At 33.1% G+C, this 21,866-nt stretch overlaps 1 protein-coding gene across 1 annotated transcript; it reads right to left on the bottom strand.

Moving 5' to 3' along the window:
- Positions 1-2,856: 2,856 nt before the first annotated feature.
- Positions 2,857-17,573, bottom strand: LOC147498742 (glutathione S-transferase T1-like). The gene is made up of 4 exons (XM_086563328.1): positions 17,513-17,573; positions 4,533-4,612; positions 3,803-4,030; positions 2,857-3,257 (listed from the first exon to the last, which is right to left on the bottom strand). Exons 1-4 carry the CDS (start codon positions 17,571-17,573, stop codon positions 3,243-3,245), a joined length of 384 nt encoding a protein of 127 aa, XP_086419454.1. The 3' UTR covers positions 2,857-3,242.
- Between the last annotated feature and the right edge of the window lie 4,293 nt (positions 17,574-21,866).

Raw genomic sequence — 21,866 nt, forward strand, 5'->3', positions numbered from 1 at the left:
CAACATTTTTATCGTCGTCAAAGCTCTAAAATATTTGAATTTTGAGTGTTTTAAACAATGTTCTAATCATCATTAGAGGCAATAGATATGAGACTATTTTCATTACTAATATTGTCGTTAATTTTGCATAATTTTCACCTGTCCCCCTCCCATCTAATTACCATTCAGCAAATAAACCTAAAATAAAACAACTAGAACATCAATTATTTAATAATATATAATACACAACAAAATTTCAATAAATAAAAATGAGTCAATTCACTCAATTAGAAACAAAAGAGAGTTGCATCATCCCCTTTCATAATATTTTTTTCTAAAGTCATCTTAATAAAAGTGTTAACTTAAACAGACACAATTCTAAACATCCCTCAAATAAGTTGCAAATGAAACCATCTTCACAAAAAAATAAAAAATTGACCAATAACATTTAGATTCATCGGAAGCTTCTTGCAATTCCTTATCACCATTTCTTCACAAAAAATAATACCACTTCTCTTTTGACGTAAAATTATCTGCACATTAAGATGTTATCCATTAGATCACCCAAAACAAAATGTGAAACCAAAAATATAATAGTTTCGTCACGTCAAAATTAAAATCCAGTGAACACAACTAAGAAAGCAAGAATTCAACTAAGATAGGCCACCATACATGATGCAACAACACTACCAAGAGACATAAATACACTTACACCCATTGCAATCATCCTAGTCTCTTGTTGAGTCTCAGGATCAACCGACTGTTTCATTTCAAAAGACAAACAAACTCCCAAAGTTAGTACTAGAAGAAGACAAAAAAACTATTTCTAATATCTAAAATGAATAATTTAATTAACTATACCATGTCAGCCCGGATACGTAGAAAAGATTTTGAACCAACACAATGGTTGACAACGAGGCATGAACGGCTGTACTGGTTATGCATACTAACATCCTAGATTAAAACAAATAACCTATTTATCATAAAAAGAACTATTATAATGTGTATAATTACAACAACCAACCCTTTAGCACTGCCACTTCCCACACTGCCATAACCTTTTCTTTATATAATGGTGTGTAAACTCACCTTGAACTTGAAAAGCCAAACTCGTTTCCCAAATATATATTGTAACTCTATAACATCTGTTAGGACACCATAAAAGTTGAGATCATTTGATTGGTCATCCCCTTCAGTACTATTATAACAAGAATGTGTCTACACCCAACACCAAGATTGGCTATGTCATGCTATGTATAGACTAGTTGTGTTTCTCTCAAATTTCAAGTATAAACACTTCACTCGCTATGTCATGCTATTAGATAATAATTGACTCACCAAATAATAATCTCAAAGATCTTGAACTTGTGTCTACAACCTAATTAAATAACCTTAAGTCTAACCATACAGAAAAGAAAGATATAGTACCTTCGATACATAGTCCATTTTCCACCAGTGATTGTTATCAATCCAGGGCATTCGACATTTACAATATGATCCCTAGAGATGCTAGAAGTGTTTTTCGATGAAGGATCAGTGGCCAAAGGAGGTATTCCACTCCACGTGGAGAGAATATCAGATTTCTGAACCTAAAATCCAATTAACTTAAGTACCACAAACCTTATCACATATTACTAGTCTTCTGAAACAAGGTAGCTATAATCTAATTAAATTTTTAAACAACAATATCAAGGTAAACACATAGCAGGTGCAGTTGGTAGGTACCCCATATAATCTAATTAAAATTTTAACTACTAGTGCCACCTGCCATGTGGTGTCATGTCACATGTCAGGTACCCATATAATTTTAATATCCTGGTGTTAGGAGCCATAAATCATATCCCCTCCATCACAAACACATAAAATAGAAGAGAATGGCGTCAAGTAAGCTAATGCATTTATATTAACTAAAATGCACTATCCAGACTAATAGTAGATGCATCTGATTACAAGAAGCTTACTAGAGAAGGAAATGGGTGATCACCTGATCGAGGTAATTTAAAAAAAGTTCAAAGCATCTATGTCATGGTGAGATACTCAAAGTGAGGTGAGTTTGACCATAGTGTATACCTCAATATTTAAGTAGTCGCCAATGGCACTCAAGATGAATTCTATCTCCTCTTCATGTGGTTTTGGTAGATCAGTTATGATAGAGCTGGTATCTGTTATTCCAACCAATGTTTTCCTACCCCATGGTAGCATAAACACCACACAAGCGTCTTTGGTTTTTGAAATAATTAAACCCATATCCTTTGGAATAAAGTAATCTGGAAGGACCACATGAGTGCTACTGCTGGGACTAATGATGTTTGTAGCACCATTATTTGCCATATTTCTTAACTGTCAGAAAAAGGGCTAGCAGCATTTACGACAACCTTTGCATATACATCGAACTCTTCATCTGTAGCATATTTTTGAGTCAGATATATCGGAGTATATGTACATACAGAACGATCAATGAAACATCTACATATACAACAGAAAGACTAGAAGTTTGATGATAACCAACATTTGCTCAAAGTGTCCAAGCAATAACCACATTTCGGAACCCCTGGTAAAGATGAGTACTTGGCAATAACAATTTTTAAGTAAAATCATATTTCAATATAATTACCATATGCACTTACTAATCTACAAAAACCATGCAGCTGGAAATAACACTGGCCTCATAAATGACACAATTGACCAACTCGTTTGTAAGATGATGTGGACGGCATAATAAAATATTCTGGAGAAAGTAGAAAATTTAATGTGTTTCTTTTGTTCAGTAAAACAACTCTTTATTGCCTTATTGATCATCTATGCATAATATTAGTCTCACAATTACGAAATTTTAGTATAAAACACTTCCACTTGGTTGTTTAATTACATTAAAAATATCAAAACCATCACACTGACTCGACTTTACTCAAGGATACAATCATTTATATGAATGGGACTTTTTCGGGGATGAACCAAGTAGCACGTACAATCTACTACACAGGAAAAATTGCCTTACATTTGATGAATGCTCAAAATGAGTACTACTTATGTGTCCAAAAACCAAGTTAAGTTTCATCTAAGGTGACAAAAGGTTTTACTTATTAAATGGTCTCGTATATGAGCTCCGATTACACGTCCGGAGATCTTATCTTTATGAAGAGAAACCACTTCAGCATGGTTAAGCACTGAAGCACCAGCTAAAGCCACAGTGCAAGCTATTGCAACATTGAGACGTGAATCATCCATATGTCCATCAAAATAAACAACTGCACCTCTCAACTTTAGCACCTAATTAGCTGAAAGAATCAAAAAGGTAAATAAGCTACTAGAATTCTTGAATTGGGCAAATAAACCCAAATTCAAAGATAAAGGTAGAGTATATCAAACATAAACTTAACTGCCATTAGTATTTGGATCACATAGTAAAAATATGACAAAGAGATCCTGAAACCAGTGGCAGCAACGACATTTTAAAAACCTTAGCTTTCAAAATTCATAGAGAAATCTCAGCATTGGAGCGAAATCTCAACAAACAATCCAAACTGAATTCAATTAAGTATAACCCTAACCAATTAATCAAAAATAAAACTATTAATTAAAACCAAAACTATTAGAAATTCTAAATCTAAAATATTCTAGATTTAAGGGTGGGGAACTCTATTTCAATTCCAACATTGAAACAAAAATAACAAGTCAGATAGATGTCCACGATGATCTCCTATGTTTAGTTTGGTTTCTAAAATACGTAATGCTTATTAGAGCTCTATAGTCCAAGAAAACTAAGCAGAAGGTTAAAAAAGTAAATATCTCAAATAAAAATAATTCAATAGATGAATTTTACCTCAAATTGCATGATTTCACAAACAAGGCTGATATCTGCAATAGATGGTCGAAAGCCACCTAGTAAGAAATTCCCCTCCCCTTTGAGCCAAATGGATTCAAGTTTTAACAAGGATGAGGTAAAGAGCTTTTCAGCTTCAGCAACTTCTATTGGATTTTGAGAGAGACCAAGAACAGGTGCTAGCAAAGTATGGAATACGTAAGTAGCTATTGAGAAATAAATAGCATTAAATATTCATGAGACTGGAAGAGAAAATTATTACTAAGCGCTCTTAATAATAAATAGATAAAACCTTCACTGTTAGTGACTACTGCCTACTAGGGCTTCCATGGTTACATTTACAAAGAATGTTTGGAGCACATTTGTAAAAAAAAATCTTCAAAATTAAAAGGATTCAGCTTCTAGACCACCAATACTTGCACAAGTATGAACACTTTACAAGTGCATATAAATGTTATAAATAATTGGTGACCTCACTTTTTGAGTAGGCACAAATACCAAACTTACTGCATGCCAAAGCTGACTTGCATGACAACCAAAAATCATGCCAAGAGACACATTGTTAAGGACAGCATGATGTTTGTTAGACTATATAAAAGAGCGCAGAAGAGTGTGCCATTCAAGACTTCAAGAGATTATAAGCAAAAGTCGATTCATCACAATGGTATGTTTATATGACGTACACTAGTAAAAACTGAAATATAAATACAAAAGTTGGAATTTACACCACCTGCACCACGACGTAGATTGGAATGATGCCAATCCAAGACTGAGTTAATTTTGGCTCTTTTGCAAAGATCAACAGGATACCTTACAAAAGAATACAGAAAAGAACTTTCATAAAGACGGGATAGCAGATGGATGTGATAAGAGCAAAGAGATAAAGTTACATGAATAGATAAGTAATAACATAGACCAAGTATGCATGAAGAGAGAGATATTAATTGCAGTATCGACCTATCGACTATTGTCTACGTGACAAGAACATTATCAAATAGATAGATAGGTTGCTATATTTTACTAAAAAGAGGAGAAACAAGGTACAATATTTAATTTCTTTATTAAATTTATTATCAATCCTGAAAATTAGTAAGATACACCAATGGAGATACTTTATGGATGAGTTCCGGGACTATGTGGAGGACCTAGGATTAGGAAATGTTTCTCTATTTCATCTGCCTCAAACGTTTTTGGGGTCATTAAACAATCGACCCTCTCTGTTCATTTTGATGGCTGAGCTCGTACAGAGATGATCTCATGATCGAGTTAATTATAGAGGATCCATTGAAGGTTTCAGACTTGAGAGGGATGACGTTCTTGTATATCATCTTCAAATCACACATGATAATGCAGTATTTGTATGGAATCGTGAGGAGCAGGTTAGACTACTTAAAGAGCATTTTGGGTTGCTTTATTTGATTGTTAATCACCTAAATCAAATTCCACCACTAAAATACAAAAATTAAACCTAATCCACTCACGATGCCAATGAGATTTATACCATATCACAAACACACCCTAAACCACTCAAAGCTAATTCTAACAAAAAAAAAAAAAAATTGCATTACACTGTTTTGATTTAAACCAAGTTAACTTTAGCTAATGAGAAATATCTCATCAAAAAGCAATTAAACTTACCAATCGTCGGCGACACCTGGGAACGCACACGCAAGGTAGCTTAGAATTGCATGACTGTAAAATAGCCACAATCGATATTGTCAACACAGAATGGACGTAACAAGTAGCAAAAACAAATGCGACAACAGCTGGCAACAAGCATATTTTAATAGTACTGAAGGGTGAGCGAGACTAGCTAGAAGGAGAGAATAATGAGGTGAGAGAAGAGAGAAAGAGACGTAATTTCTAGTTGCTTTGAGAGACTTTGTTGGAGTAACGATGTTGTTTCCTTTCTTAGAGAGACGACGGTGAGAGAGGAGAGACGGTGGTGGTTTGTTTCCTTACCTTTTAGGTCTTTTATTTTATTTTATTTTTCCTATTTTTATGCGGCCGGGTATACTATTTTTCCCTTTTCTTTTTTGATTCAAATTATTTCGTTATACTGCCAAAACAGAAGGAGGGTGAGAGATACAAAAACCCAGGCGGCAAGATCAAATTTTTTTTAGCAATGGGGTGGGAAAGTTTTAACGATGAAATTTTGGTCCCAAAAGCCATAAGATTCGCAAAGTTGTGCAAAAACCACACCAATGACGACGTTTTTAAATGTCGCCTTATGTCGAAAGATTTTTCCAACGCTCATTACGTCGCCGAAAACTAACTCTCAATTTTATTATTTTACAAAATTTGGATTATGACTTTTGGCGACATTAAAAATGTTGCTAAAACTTTTGTCTCTAAAGAACCAGTTTGTTGTAGTGATTGGATTGAAAATAACTAAACAATAGAATAAAAACATAATGTAAATAAGAATTGGATAAATACTAAAGCTTTTATTGATGAGGAATTAATGGAGGCTACACTACAAAACTAATTAACTAAACCTAAACTAAACTAAAGAAGGAGATAAAGAGAGAACCCCGAATTACAACTAAACTAAAGAGGGAGTAGTTTAGTTTTGTTTAGCCTTAATCCTCTTTATATAGGAGAGGGTTAGGGTTACATTTTCGTGCATGGGCCAAAAGGGGGACTTTGGGCCTTTAATGTGAGCCCAAAGTCCACTAGATTAAGTCTAAATATGCCACAACTGCTGAAAATTACTTCAGTGCTCTTTTTGTCCACTTTTATAGCTCTAATTGGAGCAAGACTAGATCCATTGGAAAGATTATTTCGATTCGGTCATTTTGACATAAAGTAGACCCAATTCTGAGGCCCAAGTCCAAAAATACGCTATTTTGAAGTTCTGATGCCTTTTTGTCCTTTGACTTTGACTTTGACCTGAATTGACTTTGACTTCCCAGCTTTGACTGGGCATGAAAAGGTTTTTTCTTCTTGACTCTTGGGCTTTAAACATAGAACTCTCTCAGCAATCATCTTGACTCATTTTCCATGCAAAATGACGTCTTTAAGCACATAAACAACTTCAAGACCTGAAATACACAAAAACACATAAACAATACTAACTCTTATTTATTATAAATATAATTGGCCTAAATGTAATACTATTAAGGGGTTTAAACTACACTTTTGGGTGTTTATCAAGGCCCAGAGAAATAAACACGCATTTGTTAGGAACAGGGAATCCAAGTGATATTGATACATAAAGTAAAAAATATATATTAAATACTGAAAGCTTAAAGAATATAACATACTAAAAGGACAATATTTACATGGTAGGACTCTCTTGTAGCTTTCTTCACATCCCTTCAATGAAAATTGATATGAAAGGGGATTGATTAAGTGCTCTATTAGAAAAGGCCAATATCTATTAGTGCTCGTAATCTAGGGAGTACCTAGGGACCTCATATGGCCTCTACATGGAGGAAAAACCTGCTCTATGTGAAAATGGAGAAGTGCACTTTTTCATCAGGTACTCTTCTTAGCTTTGTTAGCTCTTGCTTAAGGTGTACTCTTGTCTAGCTCTGGTGCTACTCTTTAGTCTGTCTTGTGATCCCTACTCCTAAGATGGAGTAACTAATGTGGTCGAAGGAGGAGTTATACATTATTTTTAGTAGTTGGTTTCCATTATATTTATACCATGTTAGATATCTCTTACTATTTTTCTTATTGTTTTCACAAATTTTGAAACTAACCTAACTCATTTTTTGGACTCCACCTTATAACTATTTCTGAGCAAATAAAAGCACAATAATAATATGACAATTGACAACCTTCCAACCTTAACTGAATAATGGAACATAGCATGCAGATTGCAGCTAGCATAACAAAATATTGGAAGCAACTTAGTGGCGAAGACCATTGGAGGGGTCTATTGAACCATCTCACAGACGATATGTGGGCATATTGGATGGTCTATGGTTGGTTTACAAACCAACAATCGTCTGAAGTACAAATTAAGTAACTAAATATTTGTACGTACGCAACTCCATAGCAATTGAAAAGTTGACCCCCACGAAAGTTTTACTATTCGTTTGAATAAGTCATTCTCATATTAAAAGTTGTATTGTGTGAATCCGTTTTTTTATGGTTTACCATATTATTGAGTGTTTTGGGGTTTACTATGAAATTTGATGTTAGACATTAATAATTTGGGGAAGGCTTGAAGTTTGAATAGTGTTTTGACCCGTATGGTGTGTGTTCAGATTTTTCTACATAGTTATGCCATTAGTTATTTATGTTATTGTTTCAGCAATTTGGCGTTTAATGATAGAATGGCTAAAAGTAATGGATTGATAATCCATATGAAGAAGTTTAAAAAGGATTATCAATAGTAAAATAAGAACATGTATGAACCAACAATAAAATAAAAACTGCACTATGGAAAACTAACAGTGGTTTAATTTAGATTTAGATTAATGAAATTGAAACCAAGATATTTGTTGCAGACCACCCTGAAACAAAGACCAAATGTGTAAGCAATACTAAAATCAACAACCAATGTAAGAAATAAAATCTTGGATTTGAAGGCATTAGTCCACATTACTTAATAGCATCAACTGCAAATAGATAGACACATGAATAACACTATCTAGGTGAAAGCATAGAAGCTTAATCAATCTCCATGACAAAGCAAGTGTTTCTTATTAGACTCAAGCATTCAACTATCGAATTATATGTGGAGAAACACTAAACCACTTGAAAGGAGATCTCTTGGAAATGAATAAATTAAAACTTGAATGAAAATAATTTTGGAGTATAAAAATGAAGTAAATATAACAATAATGAGTAATTCACGGTCATCAGGCGCTATGCAAAGATGCTATGCAAATGGTGGAAAGTGGAGAAAGCTAGGAACTCAGTAATAGAGCAATAATACTTGAGAAATTCAACAATAATTAAAAAACCCCGCAAAAATATGCAAAAGAGCGATAGATCTCACTTGAAAAACACCTCGCCATAAATGGCCATTTTCGAATCCGATGGAGGTGGATAATTTGAGAAGATTGATGAATTGAGGGAGACGATGATTTTAGATCGGTGGTTGTCTATTTGTTTTCTTGGAAAGTTTTACCATATGGAAGGAAAAAGAGAGATGGGCCCTACAGAAAGGATTATTATTCTTATTTCCCAATTTTGTGGGTATTAATAATTGTTATAATTACCGTAAGATCATCCCAAAACTGCTTTGTCCAATACTAATTAGCACATACAATGCATTATAACCAACAGTAAAAATTTTACTTTGTATATAGTTGCCATTATATTCTACAGAGTGCTGCTGATTATTAGCACCCATATCGATCATCAAGTATGGTAGGAGCTTAAGTAAAAAAAAGTATAGGAATAACACAACATATATTAATAACCATCAGGGTGCAATTGTTGTACGTAGACTTACATGAGGTCGCAGACTTGCATGAGGTCACACATTGGCATGCTAAAATATAGATTAAAATTGAAAGTGAAAAAGAGTTTGAACCTTTCAGGAGCCTATTTCGTTCAGTACTTAAGCATTAACAATGGAGTATATAAGGGACTTCTAATCCAACCAATTCAGCACTTAACAAATCATGTCAATAGTACTTAAGCATTAAATATTATCTATGATTCAAGAACCACTATAATTAAAAAAGAACAAAGAGGGTACCTATTATCTCCATTATTTGAAAAAGTTACTGAAGAAGAATTGAACCTAGAGCTTGCTAGAGAGCGCCTCCTTTTTTTTTTGGGCATGAAGAGGAAGGGGTTTTTTCTTATTGTGAAGAGGGGAAAAGCATGGGTTTTTATTTCGGATGGTGATTTTGGCAAGTTTTTTTTAAGTAAGTAGGACTCTTTAGAGTAAGTAGGAGTTGAGTTTTAAAAGAAATTGATTTATCACCATAGGATCATCCCAAAACTATTTTCTCCCTGACCGCTCGATATAAACACATAAAAGACCAAGCTGCTTTATATATATACTAGAATTTAACCCGTGGCTACGCCACTCTAGTCATTATGGGTGAATTTAGCAAAATAAAATCGTGTTAATTTATTATTTTTAACCTCAATTTTATTGGGAAAAAAATCAAGAGTGTTTCCACTATTTTTTTACATTTAAATTGAACTTTTGTGCATCATACTTAATTTCACATGACAATATGCCCATAAAAGTGATGCACCCACAAGTGCTTCAAATCCCATGAGTAAATATGTCTTACGCCAACAAAACCTTAATGGTTGTGAAGTCCCTTTATAAGAATTAAAAAAATAATTAAAAAGTCGTCAATAGCAAACTCCTATAATCCAAGGTATATATTGCTATCAATAAGTACCTAAAGCTCAAGGGTTATACAAACATTGTTGGAGCACTATTAGGCTCTTAGTGAGAACTTGTCGCACATGTGTATACTTAGAGTGAACATTGAAGCACACCCCTTCCGCGTTGTTAAGCATGCAAATGCAATTTTCGCCAATAACAATCTTCTTGAGAGAAATTTTGTGGGTCTTTTGGCTTAATTGTTTTTAATCTTGCTAAATACATAGTGAGGTTAGCTTATTCATGAGCACATAATTATTATCATCAATAGTTATGCAGATAGTCCTGCGGTAGAACATGCTTTGATAAAACAACTAAAATCCCAAATTGATATCAAATGTTTCCAGCTAAAGGACATGTCTGCAAGTCTACAATCCAATGGACTGCCAAACGAAGTGTCAACAACCAACAACAAAAGCAGTAACTAATATGAATTGCTGAAGTAACAAAAAGTTCTCAAGTTTTCTTGATTTTGTCAACATCAAAAGTTCGAAGACAGTAGCTAAATGAATTCAATGCATCTAATTAATCACGTCCATTACACAATTACTTCAAAAATGCATAAGAGATTATATGTAAGATGCACTACAAATTATGACATTACATTGAACAAATAAAGATATTTCAAATGACCAATATAGAGCACATGGAGCTTCAAATAGGCCCAATTAAAGCATGGCTATTGTAAACAAATTTATAAGTTTGCTACTCAAAGATACTACTGTTATAACACTCCGTTTATTTTCTTTATATTTTTCCCTATTTATTAGGGTTTAAAAAGTAATAATAATATTAAAAAGAAAAGCAAAAGCAAAAGAAAATGATGAAGATAAAATAAGATAAAAACGTGGGACAGTTAGAGTGGTTTGATTACAACCGAACCCTCCCTCTTTGTTAATATTTTTTTTTCTACTTTTTGAAATACAAGAGAAAAACATAGAGATGCACAAGAGAAAAAGAGAGAGAGAAATAGATATTGCTTGAGAGTGCTTAAAAAAGAGAGGGGCGAAGGAAGACAACACCTGGACGTCAGTTTTCGAGTTCCCCAATTCTTTCGTTTTTGCTAGTAAACTAACGTTTTCGTTTTAGTTGATTAATTCCGGGTGACTATATTAAACTTTTCTCTTTATTATAATTGATTGATTATCATGGTTTATATTAGTTTTTGTATTTATTCTAGATATTGGAATTATGAGATTGACATTTATGGAAATGATCACTTTTGGTGTATTGAGTCACTGACTTGAAAGTTTTATGAAGCGATTCAATTTCTTTTTGGTTGAGTCACTGATTTTGGATATAGACTAAATGCTCTCTGACATAAATGGACTGCCATAACATGGATTCAACACAAAACAGTCATAAAAGGCAAGTATAAGTGTGTCTGTATAGATCTAAGGTAGAGATTACATGGCGAATATAGATTAATTTGTGGTTTGACATGAATGCTCTCTACACTTTGAGTATATGCGTATATTTGTATGGTCATTTGGTGGTCTGTAAGACATGGATTGTTAGGAAGCACTTTATATATATACATTGGAAACTTTGATTTTGTCATGAATAAAAGTTTGGTGACTCTGTCGAGAAGTTGACCCGTCAGAAATCAAGTTCTGTCCCAGTATCGGAACCACATTTTTACATAGTTAGGTTGTGCTTTAAACTCTTGTCAAAACATGAAAAAGAAAGTTTTATGTGTCTACTTTCCAACCCAATTGGCATCTTCGCATTACGAGGTCTGTGGAAGTAGATATGATGCCTGGAAGTTTGGTTGACAGAAACAATGCGTCAGAAATCAGTTTCTGTGCACTGTGTTCGAGCCTAGTTTTCACACATTTAGAATGAGATTGAGTATTTTTGTAAAACATAAGAAAGTAAGTTATGTGTGTTAGTGTTTCAACGCAAAAAGACTCAATGTATTTGGATACCTGTGGAAAGAGTTGTGCCATTCGGAAGATAGTCTATTAGAAATCTAGTTTGCTGAAAATTAGGATTTTTACCGTTTTCGACCTAAGTTTTCTTCTAGATGGGCTGAGGTTGGGACTTCGAGTTCTACATGAAAAATTAGTTCTACATACCCTAGTTTCTAAATAATTAAGTTACATATCATCTGGATGAATGTAGGAAAAACTATAGCATTGACAAGTTGGCTAGAAAACTTACCGTGTTATTCTTTATGTGCATGAACCTATTTTGGGAAATATGTTTAGTAATGAACTAAGAAACTCTTAAACTCATCTTGGGTATTTTATGTAGTGTTTGTAGCCTACTTTTAGACTATGGTTTTATTTGGAACCGACATGGATCATAAGATCATTTTTTTTAGAATCAAAAGTAGAGAAATATCCATTTGTGAATTTTTAGATTTAAAGATTCATAGTGTATCTCTGGGTATGAAACTTTATATATATGATTGTGGGAGTATTTGAAACTTATTGTATGTGATTCTATATAGTATAAATTGTTACTTTTCTTAAAGGTACATACAAGGATGTTGATATTTATTGGTTAAGAGCTACGTAAGGCTTGATTCTAATCTTGAAAGATTGGATACGTAGGCAGCTACAGCCTTATGTACAGGTGCAGCCACTATATTATATATTACATATTAGTTTTTGTGATAACTATATGTGTATAATGTTAGTATTTAATTGTGTACGTGATTGTGGATGTTTGAATTTTATTTGATTGATGACTATTCGTGTTGTGTTCAATAATATTTAAATGCGTGATTGATTTGCATTGATGCGTGAAAATAACTTTCTGCACATAGTGTGATCAATTGTTGTGCATGATTAATGCTAGTACAATGATAAGAGAGCTTAGAATAATATTTTCAACAAGTCGACCACACCTTTAGAAATCTCCACGCCTCAAGATTTGGTAATGATATATTATAACTTGAGATGTCATGTGATAGAAAGGTATTCATTGAATGTGCCATGAATGATATGCTAGTGTTATGATGGGTATTCCTTGAATGTAGCGGTAATAACCTAAGGTATTCATTGAATGTGCCATAAATGACATGTTAGTGTATGATGGGTATTCTTTGAATGTGGCGGGAATGACCTAAAGTATTCATTGAATGTGCCATGAATGACTTGAGATATTGAATGCCCATAAGAAACTGTGATTATGTGCATGGAAAGCCCAGAGATGGTTGTGACTCACAAGTTACGAGTTTGCAATATGTAAATATGTTCCTGGAGACGATATCCCTGCTTGGGACATATGTCTTTTAGTGGTACTCGGTATGAGAGAGGCACACGGGTATGTGTGATTTGGAAAATGTGTGAAGTGCAAATCGTGGAGTAGGAACTATAAAGGTGAAGTCAATAAATAAGTGATTAATAAACAAGATACATTGTGGAATTGAATGAACTAAAAATATGTGAATTTGTGTGATGTTATGGGTGTGAAGTGTGACTGTGAATAATATTAGTAAATGCTTGTGATCTTTTATGTGATTGCGAAATTACTATAACTTGATATGCTATTACGAAAATATTAATGACTTATGATAGTCTGAGATCTATGGTTATGCAAGCAGAAACTTTATAACGTAATGATGTCATATGAATGACTACCCTTGATATAGGTATTAAGATAAGTGGTATTCCCCGAATATGCGGGACGAACCAGGTTATACCAATTAAACTTAAATGTCATAAATGAGGTTTGATTATGAATAGAAATTTAACTGGCTGAGATAAGTCATTTTATTGTGATGTCTAACTCTGTTTTGCAGGAGGGTAGGATCTATTAATCTTTTATGCAAGGACGTAAATATCCTACCCTAAGACGACGTGTTGGCTTAAAGGTAAGGTGTATCAAACTCATATTTAATTAGGTTATCATATGTGCATTTAATAAGTGGAATGTAAGTGGTATTTATGTTGTGAGTTATTTTGGAAAGTGGGAATGATGAGTACTGTTATAAGAGATCCTTGGAATTATATATTGGGATTGAAATCTTACTTGGGAAGAAACTACATGCCGTTTTGAGAAAACGAAACTAACTTGTCTTCCAAGTTGAAATGATTGAAATAGTATATTTTATTTATTTGAAAGATATGAACGTATTGCTATTTTATATTTAGTATTACTCATACTAGAAAATTCAGGTCAATTTGCTGACCCATGTTTGCTTTTTTGCAACGTGGGTGTGATCTTGGAAACATAGATGGTTGAATGCAGTGGATGACGACGTTTGATTTGGATTCGCTTTTGGAGCATTACTGGTTTAAGTTTTCTGAAGTGGAAAGTTTTGATTTGAAACAGATATAATAGAGTTGGTTAGTAAATTTTTATTTGTGAATGAAAAGTTGTTCTTTCGGTTTTAATTTGATCTCATTTTTCAATATCGTGTTTGGTAATGGGTTATTAGGGTTTCGTTTTATCCTGGGTTTTCAAAAGATGGAATAGAGTGACAATTGAGATAATTATATCTTGGATAATTCCTTATTTTAATTTTCTGGAAATTTGGGGTTTGACAACTGTACTCGAAATAGTTCGATTTGCCACTCAAAGATACCACTAGGAATAGGTTTGCTACTCAAATGAACTTCCAAAATTTGATCTTAATGCCTCTAATACCCAATTTGCAAACTTCAATGGGTGGGAAATCTGTCAGTTCCCAAAATATTGTCGTATTTATTTCCTTCGTTGGATAGTTCCTACAGAAATATAATAATAGTGAAAGTCATAGATCCATTAATAAGTAAAAACAAAATGGATCCTTGCTAAATCCAGCATATATGTAACCAACACTACTGCGTAATAAGCTAAAGATAGCCCACAACCAATGCTCAAGACAACATGGGGCAGTTTAGTAGCTAGCTATTAAGAAGTGAACCCAATTGACAATTAAATCTGAACTTCTGTAGCCACTTCTTGCAAATAAATCTTAATCACAAAGCCATAGCCAATCTTTCATAATGCAATAATGAAAATATAATACTTTGTCAATCCGGCTACGTTCATTAGACAATCCAAGGATATAAACCATTAGCTTCCAAACTTCTGACCCAAATATGCAACTAAATTGTATCTAATGAAGATGGTGCTTTCTTGCCTACCTTTATCTACTTGTTCCGATCTTAGTGTGAGGTAGTCTTCATGTGTCACATTCTCCAAATGTTGGTTTCAATTCAACCCACAATCTTTTGTACGTACCTGGAGTTAACATAATTAATAACTATCAAATGATAATTAAATTCATATACTATGAGGTACGGTTATGAAGTCCTAATAAGTGCACACAAAGTCACAATACAAAGAGGCCGAAAACATCCAAAAAGCTACAGCCTTAATATAAAAATTTATCAAAACTAAAATATCATATTAGAAATTATGAGGATTCAAAAATCTGATAAGAAGAAAGGATACTGATCCTCAATACTCGAGTGATAATATCATAAGAAGTAGAAGTTCTACTTGTGCCTTGACTTATACTATTTTGGTTGTTGTTGCATCCTTGACCATGCACTTATGCAACATAATAAACATGGGAAATGAGTCCAGCACAAACATTTGGGATTGGGAAACGATACATTCTAATGCATTTGGTCTCCCACTCAACACGTCTTTACAACAACAAATGCACAAAATGAAGCGTACATCTACAGACAAATAAGACATAGCTTTTCAAATATAAATAGTGAAAATAACTTTTCCACTAACTTATTTGCTTTCATTATAGTTAATTCTTCACTCTTACATTTTCTTGTAACTCAGACACGTTCTCAGTCATGTTGACTGAAAAAGTTATCATTAAACAATATGTAAACCTTCCATTGATTAGTTCAATCTTGCAAAAGAAGTGTTGAAGTCTCTACACTCTGTAGATACCAAAATGAATGTAGATTCTTTGTTGTTCTGTGCATAGGAATAAACTTGAACAATTAGAAGGAAATGACGTTAAAATGTACTTAACTTCACAACTATCGTTTAATCCCGAGGAATCTTATTCAATAGAAAAGATTTATTCATGTATCAATAGATTTTGCCGAAATCCCATCCCGCCGAAATCCAAATTGAGTGTTAAAGGTATAGCTTTCATTACGCCCATAAAACTATGCACTAAACCACTATGTAAACTAAATACAAATTAATATTACTTGTTGAAAAAGAGACTTAGAGTGGTGGAGAGAGCATGATGCAGTGGACAGAACCAAGATAGATAAATCATGTTAAGAATTCTTACTAAAGAGAAGAAGATAGTATTGAAGAAGGTTACTGAAAAAATAGTGTGAAAAAAGCAACAAAACTCACTGACAACGAAATAATGAAATTTTTTTTTACTTTAAACTGAGGATTGCGTCGGGAGATCCTTTGCACTCAAACGTGACAGGGTGAGAAGAAAAGTGTTACCTTACTAGTTAGGAAGAAGAAAGGGTTGTAAGGTATCTTCGTGAGGAAGAGGAAAGAGTGAAAGACATTTTTTTTTTTTTTTTTTTTTTTTTTTGGTAACTAAAAGTGATTTGTTTATTGGTAACTAAAAGTGATTTGAAGAAAAAAAAAAAGAGATTGGCCCAAGATTCTTATTGGTAACTAAGTGTTATAATTACCGTCAAATCATCCCAAAACTAAAAGTGATTTGAAGGAAAAAGAGAGATTGGCCTAATGAATTGAAAGATAGCAGGTGCCGACTAGCAAAGTCGGTAAAACCTTTGGGTGATGATACCAGAGGTCTGGGGCTCGAATCCCGCCAGCATCAAAGAGTTACTGATCTCATTTAAAACAGGCTTACCAAACAAAAAAAAATTAAAAGATTCTTATTTTTATTTCCTAATTTTGTGGGTATTAGTAAGTGTTATAATTACCGTTAGATCATCCCAAAACTGCTTTCTTCTTGACCACTTGATATAAATACATAAAAAACAAAACTGCTTTATTATATAAAAGATTCACAACACTAGGGAAATACTCTCCGAAGAGTTTGTCGATAAGAAAGCTATGAGGATTAATATAATCAGTACGTTAAAATTTAGATAACTTTAGATAAGTTAGAATTTAAATAAGTTAGATAAGTTATTTAGATAAGTTTCATAAATTTTAGATAAGTTAGTAGTAATTTCTTTGAGTATGTTTTCATAAGATTGCTTCCTAATTAGAATCAACTTACTATTTAATCATGCTGGTCTACTATCAGATGTACTGATTGTATTAACTATTAGCCATCCGATGTAAGCTTCACACAAAGCGCTTAAAAACCAAGCTGTTTTATTATATACTATAATTTAATCCATGGCTACGCCACTCCAGTCATTGTGAGTGAATTTAGCAAAATAAAATCTTGTCAATTTATTATTTTAACCCCAATTTTATTGGGAAAAAATTAAGAGTGTTTCCATTATTTTTTACATTTAAATTGAACTTTTGTGCATCATACATACTCAATTTCACACGGCAATATGCCCATAAAAGTGATGCACCCACAAGTGCTTCAAATCCCATGAGTAGTTGTTAAGTCCCTTTATAAGAATTAAAAAAATAAATAAAAAGTCAATAGCAAACTCCTATAATCCAAGGTATATATTGCTATCAATAAAAACCTAAAGCTCAAGGGTTATACAAACACTGTTGGAGCACTATTAGGCTCTTAGTAAGAACTTGTCGCACATGTGTATACTTAGAGTGAGCATTGAAGCACAACCCATCCGCGTCGTTAAGCAAGCAAATGCAATTTTTGCCAATAACAATCTTCTTGAGAGAAATTTTGTGGGTCTTTTGCCTTACTTGTTTTTAATCTTGTTAAATACATAACGAGATTAGCTTATTAATGAGCACATAATTATTATCATCAATAGTTCTGCAGATAGTCATGCGGTAGAACATGCTTGGATCAAACAACTAAGATCCTAAATTGATATCAAATGTCTCCTGCTAAAAGACATGTCTGCAAGTCTGCAATCCAATGGACTGCCAAATGAAGTGTCAACAACCAACAACAAAAGCAGTAACTAATATGAACTACTAAAGTAACAAAAAGTTCTCAAGTTTTCTTGATTTTGTCAACATCAAAAGTTTGAAGACAGTAGCTAATTAAATGAATTCAATGCATCTAATTAATCAGGTCCATTATACAATTATTACAAAAATGCATAAGAGATCATATGTAAGATGCACTACAAATTATGCCATTACATTGAACAAACAAAGATATTTCAAGTGACCAATGTAGAGCCCATGGAGCTTCAAATAGGCCCAATTAAAACATGGCTATTGTAAACAAATTTATAAGTCTTCTACTCAAAGATACTACTATACTGGGAATAGTTTGATCTGCCACTCAAAGATACCACTGGGAATAGGTTTGCTACTCAAATGAACTTCCAAAATTTGCTCTTAATGCCTCTAATACCCAATTTGCAAACTTCAATGGGTGGGGAATCTGTCAGTTGCCAAAATATTATCGTCTTTATTTCCTTCGTTGGATAGTTCCTGTATAAATATAAGGGTTAGATAGACTTACCCCATTTGTAAGATCCAACGGTCAGATTTCTTCATCTGAAAAAAAAATCATCTCGTAGCCGTTGGATCTTGCAATTGGGGGGGGTATCACTAATATTTTTGAAAATGGGGGGGTAACACTAATTGCAACTATTAGGGGGGGGGGGTATAAGTCTAACTAACCCTAAATATAATAATAGTGAAAGTCATAGATCTATTAATAAGTAAAAGCAAAATGGATCCTTGCTAAATCCAGCATATATGCAACCAACACTACTACGTAAGAAGCTAAAGACAGCCCACAACCAATGTTCAAGACAACATGGGGCAGTTTAGTAGCTAGATATTAAAAAGTGAGCCCAATTGACAATGAAATCTGAACTTATGTATCCACTTCTTGCAACTAAATCTTAATCACAAAGCCATAGCAAACCTTTCACAATGCAATGATGAAAATATAATATTTTGTCAATCCGGCTACGTTCGTTAGACAATCCAAGGATATAAACCATTAGCTTCCAAACTTCTGACCCAAATATGTAACTCAATTGTATCTGATGAAGTATGCTTTCTTGCCTACCTTTATCTACTTGTTCCGATCTTAGTATGAGGTAGTCTTCATGTGTCACATTCTCGAAATGTTGGTTTTAATTCAACCCACAGTCCTTTGTACCTGGATTTAACATAATTAATAATTGTCAAATGATAACTAAATTCATATACTATGAGGTACGGTTATGAAGTCCTAATAAGTGCACACAAAGTCACAATACAAAAAGGTTGAAAACATCCAAGAAACTACAACCTTAATATAAAAATTTATCGAAACTAAAATATCATATTAGAAATTATGAGGATTCAAAAATCTGATAAGAAGAGAGGATGTTGATCCTCGATACTCGAGTGATGATATCATAAGAAGTAGAAGTTCTACTTGTGCCTTGACTTATACTCTTTTGGTTGTTGTTGCATCCTTGACCATGCACTTATGCAATACAATAAACATGGGAAATGAGTCCAACACAAACATTTGGGATTGGGAAACGATATATTATTCTTCATTTAGTCTCCCACTCAACGCGTCTTTACAACTACAAAATGCATAAAATGAAGCATACATCTGCAGACAAATAAGACATAGCTTTTCAAATATAAATATTGAAAAATCACTTTTCCACTAACTTATTTGCTTCCATTATAGTTAATTTTTCACTCTTACATTTTCTTGTAACTCAGACACATTCTCAGTTATGTTGACGGAAAAGTTCCCATTCAATAATACGTAAATTAAACCTTCCATTAATTAGTTCAATCTTGCAAAAGAAGCGTTAAAGTCTCTGCACTATGTACATACCGAAATGAATGTAGATTCTTTGTTGTTCTGTGCATAGAAATAAATTTGAACAATTAGAAGGAAATGACGTTAAAATGTACTTGCCTTCCCAACTGTCGTTTAATCCCGAGGAATCTTATTCAATAGAAAAGATTTATTTACGTATCAATGGATTTTGCCAAAATCCCATCCTGCCAAAATTTAAATTGAGTGTTAAAGGCATAGCCCATAAAACTATGCACTGAACCAGCATATAAACTAAATACAAATTAATATTACCTGCTGAAAAAGAGACTTAGAGTGGTGGAGGGAGCATGATGCAGTGGATAGAACCGAGATAGATAAATCATATTAAGAATTCTTACTGAAGAGAAGAAGATAGTATTGAAGAAGGTTACTGAAAAAACAGTGTGGAAAAAGCAACAAAACTCATTGACAATGAAGTAATGAAATTTCTTTCCCTTAAACTGAGGATTGCGTCGGGAGATCCTTATACTCAAACATGACAGGGTGAGAAGAAGGGTGTTATCATATTGGTTAGGAAGAAGAAAGGGTTGTAAGGTATCTTCGTGAGGAAGAGGAAAGAGTGAAAGACGTAGGGTTTTTTTTTTTTTTTTTTTTTTTTTTTTTTTCAGTAACTAAAAATGATTTGTTTATTGGTAACTAAAAGCGATTTGAAGAAAAAAAAAAGAGATTGGCACAGTATTCTTATTTCCTAATTTCATGGGTATTAGTAAGTGTTATAATTACCGTCAGATTATCCCAAAACTAAAAGTGATTTGTTTATTGGTAACTAAAAGTGATTTGAAGGAAAAATAGAGATTGGCCCGATGAAGGATTCTTATTCTTATTTCTTAATTTTGGGGGTATTAGTAAGTGTTATAATTACCATTAGGTCATCCCAAAACTGCTTTCTCCCTGACCGCTTGATATAAATACATAAAAAACCAAGCTTCTTTATTATATAGAGGATTCACAAAACCAAGAAATACTCTCCGAAAAGTTTGTCGATAAGAAGCCTATGAGGATTAGTATCATCAGTATGTTAAAATTTAGATAAATTTAAATAAGTTAGATAAGTTTCATAAATTCTAGATAAGTTAGTAGTAATTTCTTTGAGTACGTTTTCATAAAAATTGTTTCCTAATTGGAATCAACATACTCTTTAATTGTGTCGGTCTACCATCAGATGTACTGATTGTATTAACTATTAGCCATCCGATGTATACTTCACACAAACCACTTAAAAACCAAGTTATTTTATTTTATATATATTTATATAATCCAGCTCCTAAAATGGCCTTAAAATAAGTACCAAATTAAGTACCAAATCTAAAACAACTCACAACTTCACCTACAAAATTATTTAAAACCTAATTTTTTGTGTATATGATCTACTAACCATAAAGATCATCTCTACAAAAATTCAACTTGTTTGACAATTTTTAACATTGGCAAAAGATGATTGCAAAAACTCGACATTTCTAGATTAGATATTTTTTCAAAAGTGGCCAACAATTTTTATCTAAGTTAGAGAATATCAAACGATTATTGCGGCTCACTATTTGGATATCGTTGATTTGCATTGCAATACACACGGACACATATCTCTATGTAAATCAATGATTAGGTATTTTGACACATCAGTAAGTTCAAATAGTAGGTCAAATAAGTAGATCGGTATAGCATTACTGGTTTGTTACAAAATTGAATCAGTTCCAAACATATATGCCATGGTTCCTTACTTCGACAGGGTGCAAATATCTAAAATTCACCCTTTTAGATCGAATCAAATTAGCCAAAGGCGTGCGTTCTATGTTTTATTTGTGAGATGGATAGTATATTTAGCAAGTGTATTACAATCTTTTCCTCTATATATCCTATAATCATTCTTATAATCACTGGAGATTTTCTGCTTCTTGTATATATATCCCCTTGTTATATGAATAAAGATTATCAGAAAT

This window comes from Coptis chinensis, chromosome 5, assembly GCF_015680905.1.
Source record: "Coptis chinensis isolate HL-2020 chromosome 5, ASM1568090v1, whole genome shotgun sequence".
Lineage (NCBI taxonomy): Eukaryota > Viridiplantae > Streptophyta > Magnoliopsida > Ranunculales > Ranunculaceae > Coptis > Coptis chinensis.